General features: G+C 41.4%; 1 protein-coding gene across 4 annotated transcripts in view; it reads left to right on the forward strand.

Moving 5' to 3' along the window:
* Positions 1–5,000, forward strand: part of LOC106570596 (SLIT-ROBO Rho GTPase-activating protein 3) — a 26,318-nt gene that overhangs the window by 9,221 nt on the left and 12,097 nt on the right. For 3 of the 4 annotated variants that reach the window (XM_045695017.1, XM_045695016.1, XM_045695019.1), the window contains exons 9-13: positions 1,873–1,974; positions 2,063–2,248; positions 2,700–2,784; positions 3,312–3,339; positions 3,850–3,946. In XM_045695017.1, coding sequence (XP_045550973.1) covers positions 1,873–1,974; positions 2,063–2,248; positions 2,700–2,784; positions 3,312–3,339; positions 3,850–3,946 — 498 coding nt within the window. The remainder of the gene's footprint in view (positions 1–1,872; positions 1,975–2,062; positions 2,249–2,699; positions 2,785–3,311; positions 3,340–3,849; positions 3,947–5,000) is intronic. The other variant, XM_045695018.1, reaches the window with a different exon arrangement.

The raw sequence follows: 5,000 nt of genomic DNA on the forward strand, positions 1-5,000 counted from the left end.
ACCAGTACTGAGTCGATGTGCAGGGGTACGAGGTAATTGAGGTAGATATGTACTTATCGGGAGGGGTAAAGGATAGATAATAGACAGTAACAGCAGTATACTGTAGGTAGGGGTAAAGGATAGATAATAGACAGTAACAGCAGTATACTGTAGGTAGGGGTAAAGGATAGATAATAGACAGTAACAGCAGTATACTGTAGGTAGGGGTAAAGGATAGATAATAGACAGTAACAGCAGTATACTGTAGGTAGGGGTAAAGGATAGATAATAGACAGTAGCAGCAGTATACTGTAGGTAGGGGTAAAGGATAGATAATAGACAGTAACAGCAGTATACTGTAGGTAGGGGTAAAGGATAGATAATAGACAGTAACAGCAGTATACTGTAGGTAGGGGTAAAGGATAGATAATAGACAGTAACAGCAGTATACTGTAGGTAGGGGTAAAGGATAGATAATAGACAGTAACAGCAGTATACTGTAGGTAGGGGTAAAGGATAGATAATAGACAGTAACAGCAGTATACTGTAGGTAGGGGTAAAGGATAGATAATAGACAGTAACAGCAGTATACTGTAGGTAGGGGTAAAGGATAGATAATAGACAGTAACAGCAGTATACTGTAGGTAGGGGTAAAGGATAGATAATAGACAGTAACAGCAGTATACTGTAGGTAGGGGTAAAGGATAGATAATAGACAGTAACAGCAGTATACTGTAGGTAGGGGTAAAGGATAGATAATAGACAGTAACAGCAGTATACTGTAGGTAGGGGTAAAGGATAGATAATAGACAGTAACAGCAGTATACTGTAGGTAGGGGTAAAGGATAGATAATAGACAGTAACAGCAGTATACTGTAGGTAGGGGTAAAGGATAGATAATAGACAGTAACAGCAGTATACTGTAGGTAGGGGTAAAGGATAGATAATAGACAGTAGCAGCAGTATACTGTAGGTAGGGGTAAAGGATAGATAATAGACAGTAACAGCAGTATACTGTAGGTAGGGGTAAAGGATAGATAATAGACAGTAACAGCAGTATACTGTAGGTAGGGGTAAAGGATAGATAATAGACAGTAACAGCAGTATACTGTAGGTAGGGGTAAAGGATAGATAATAGACAGTAACAGCAGTATACTGTAGGTAGGGGTAAAGGATAGATAATAGACAGTAACAGCAGTATACTGTAGGTAGGGGTAAAGGATAGATAATAGACAGTAGCAGCAGTATACTGTAGGTAGGGGTAAAGGATAGATAATAGACAGTAACAGCAGTATACTGTAGGTAGGGGTAAAGGATAGATAATAGACAGTAACAGCAGTATACTGTAGGTAGGGGTAAAGGATAGATAATAGACAGTAACAGCAGTATACTGTAGGTAGGGGTAAAGGATAGATAATAGACAGTAACAGCAGTATACTGTAGGTAGGGGTAAAGGATAGATAATAGACAGTAACAGCAGTATACTGTAGGTAGGGGTAAAGGATAGATAATAGACAGTAACAGCAGTATACTGTAGGTAGGGGTAAAGGATAGATAATAGACAGTAACAGCAGTATACTGTAGGTAGGGGTAAAGGATAGATAATAGACAGTAACAGCAGTATACTGTAGGTAGGGGTAAAGGATAGATAATAGACAGTAACAGCAGTATACTGTAGGTAGGGGTAAAGTGACTAGACAACAGCATAGATAATAACCAATAGCAGCAGTGTATATGATGAGTCAAAAGATTTGGGGCAATGCAGATAGTCCAGGTAGCTTATTGGTTAACTATTTTATCAGTCTAATGGCTTAGGGGTTTAAGGTCCTGTCGTTTCCAGACTTGGTGCATCGGTACGTCCTGCTGTTATCACCTGTAATGTGTTTGTTCCAGGTGAACGAGGTGAGTGCGGAGAGCCAGGTGAGGTATGAGATAGAGACCAGGTTCCAACAGCTCCAGTCCCGCCTCTCCACCGAAACCTTGGAAACAGAGGAGGTGAGGTCATCGCTCCAGTCTCCATCTTCCTGTCGATCCATCGATCAATCGATTTATCGATTTTCTGTCTACTGTATCTATTTTCCAGGTCACTAAGACACTCAAAGCTACGCTCGCCGCGCTATTGGACAGTATGTGTGACAGTGACAGTAATCCCACCCCTGACCTGCCCATCAGCCTATCACACGACTCCATGGGAGCCGCCTCCGCCTCCAAACTAGCCCTTGCCAAGCGGAGAGCCAACCAGCAGGAGACAGAAACATTCTACTTTATGGTGAGGACATCCCATTGGTCAGGGGAAAGCGTGGTTGGAGTCTAATGATAGTATTGTGGATTGCATCTCTATATAGTGCTTCTTAGCCCACTGAGCTACAGCTTTGTAAAGGTTCTACAGCTGTGTAAAGGTGCTACAGCTGTGTAAAGGTTCTACAGCTGTGTAAAGGTTCTACAGCTGTGTAAAGGTGCTACAGCTGTGTAAAGGTGCTACAGCTGTGTAAAGGTGCTACAGCTGTGTAAAGGTGCTACAGCTGTGTAAAGGTGCTACAGCTGTGTAAAGGTGCTACAGCTGTGTAAAGGTGCTACAGCTGTGTAAAGGTGCTACAGCTGTGTAACGGTTCTACAGCTGTGTAAAGGTTCTACAGCTGTGTAAAGGTTCTACAGCTGTGTAAAGGTTCTACAGCTGTGTAAAGGTAAAAGAGTGTATCTGTGTTTCTGTCGTTTGTTAGAAAGTGAAGGAGTATCTGACTGGAAGCTCCCTGATCTCCAAACTACAGGCTAAACATGACCTGCTGCAGGAGGCCATACAAAAAGGTACTGCTACTACTATAGTACTACTCTACTGCTACTATACTACTACTTTACTATTACTATAGTACTACTATACTACTACTGTACTACTACTATATTACTACCACTACTATACTACTACTATACTACTACTGTACTACTACTATATTACTACCACTACTATACTACTACTGTACTACAACTATATTACTGTACTACTCCTGTACTACTACTATATTACTACCACTACTATACTACTACTGTACTACTACTGTACTACTACTACTATACTACTGCTGTACTACCACTATATTACTACCACTACTATACTACCACTATACTACTACTATACTACTGTACTACTCCTGTACTACTACTATACTACTATACTACTACTGTAATATACTACACAACTAATATTAGGCTATCCCTAACTCTCTCCTTCTCGCTCTCCTTCCTCCTTCTCCCTCTCCCATTCTCCCTCTTTTACTATCTCTCTCTCGGCCCCCCGTCACCTCCTCTTTCTCTTCAACTATCCGTCTGTTTTCCAGCTGAGGCCGTTGACAGTGACCCCTCCAGGTAAACATCCGTGTTTCTGCTCAGAGAGAGAGAGAGAGAGAGAGAGAGAGAGAGAGAGAGAGAGAGAGAGAGGTAGGGAAGAGAAAGAGAAGAGAAAGAGAGAGAGACAGAGAGAGAGAGAGAGAGAGAGAGAGAGGTAGGGAAGAGAAAGAGAAGAGAGAGACAGAGAGAGACAGAGAGAGAGAGAGAGAGAGAGAGAGGTAGGGAAGAGAAAGAGAAGAGAAAGAGAGAGAGACAGAGAGAGAGAGAGAGAGAGAGAGAGAGGTAGGGAAGAGAAAGAGAAGAGAAAGAGAGAGAGAGACAGAGAGAGACAAAGAGAGAGAGAGAGAGAGAGAGGGAGAGAGGTAGGGAAGAGAAAGAGAAGAGAGCGATGAGAGTATATTCGTCAACACGGCAACAGATTCAAATCCAAGCAACACTACATTTGTATTGTTGAAAACCATGATGTGTGTATGTTTGCGTGTGTGTGCATCAGTGTATGACTGTTGAGTGATGCTGTATATCTCCCAGAATGCAGTGTGCTAGGTCAGTGCATGTGCGGAGGTCAAGACCCTGTTCCATGTACAGCCACACCCTCTTCACCTATGATATGCTGGGTTTCATACAGGTAACACACACACACACACTAATATTTGATAATGTTAATATGTGGTGGAGAGATATGCAGCGTGTGAATGGAACCTTCAGCTTCTGTATCTCCCTGATCCAAAACAGAAACTCACAGTGAGAATGTCATTCATCTATTTTTGTTCTCTCTCTCTCTCAGTTCAATTTCAAGGGGCTTTATTGTCCTGGATAAACATATGTTTACATTGCCAAAAGCAAGTGAAATAGATAATAAACCAAAGTGAAATAAACAATAAAAAATGAACAGTAAACATTAAACTCACAAAAGTTCCAAAATAATAAAGACATTACAAATGTCATATTATGTCTCTATACAGTGTTATCGCAATGTGCAAATAGTTAAAGTACAATAAACATAAATATGGGTTGTATTTACAATGGTGTTTGTTCTTCACTGGTTGACCTTTTCTTGTGGCAACAAGTCACAAATCTTGCTGCTGTGATGAGTCACTGTGGTATTTCACCCAATAGATATGGGAGTTTATCAAAATTGGATTTGTTTTCAAATTCTTTGTTGGTCTGTGTAATGAGGGAAATATGTGTTTGTAATATGGTCATACATTTGGCAGGAGGTTAGGAAGTGCAGCTCAGTTTCCACCTCATTTTGTGGGCAGTGCGCACATAGCCTGTCTTCTCTTGAGAGCCAGGTCTGCCTACGACGGCCTTTCTCAATAGCAAGGCTATGCTCACTGAGTCTGTACATAGACAAAGATTTCCTTAAGTTTGGGTCAGTCACACTGGTCAGGTATTCTGCCACTGTGTACTCTCTGTTTAGGACCAAATAGCATTCTAGTTTGCTCTGTTTTTTTGTTAATTCTTTCCAATGTGTCAAGTAATTATCTTTTTGTTTTCTCATGATTTGGTTGGGTCTAATTGTGTTGCTGTCCTGGGGCTCTGTGGGGCCTGTTTGTGTTTGTGAACAGAGCCCCAGGACCAGCTTGCTTAGGGGACTCTAATCCAGGTTCATCTCTCTGTAGGTGATGGCTTTGTTTTGGAAGGTTTGGGAATCACTTCCTTTTAGGTGGTTGTAGAAT

The sequence above is a fragment of the Salmo salar genome, chromosome ssa14 (assembly GCF_905237065.1).
Source record: "Salmo salar chromosome ssa14, Ssal_v3.1, whole genome shotgun sequence".
In the NCBI taxonomy this organism is placed as follows: domain Eukaryota; kingdom Metazoa; phylum Chordata; class Actinopteri; order Salmoniformes; family Salmonidae; genus Salmo; species Salmo salar.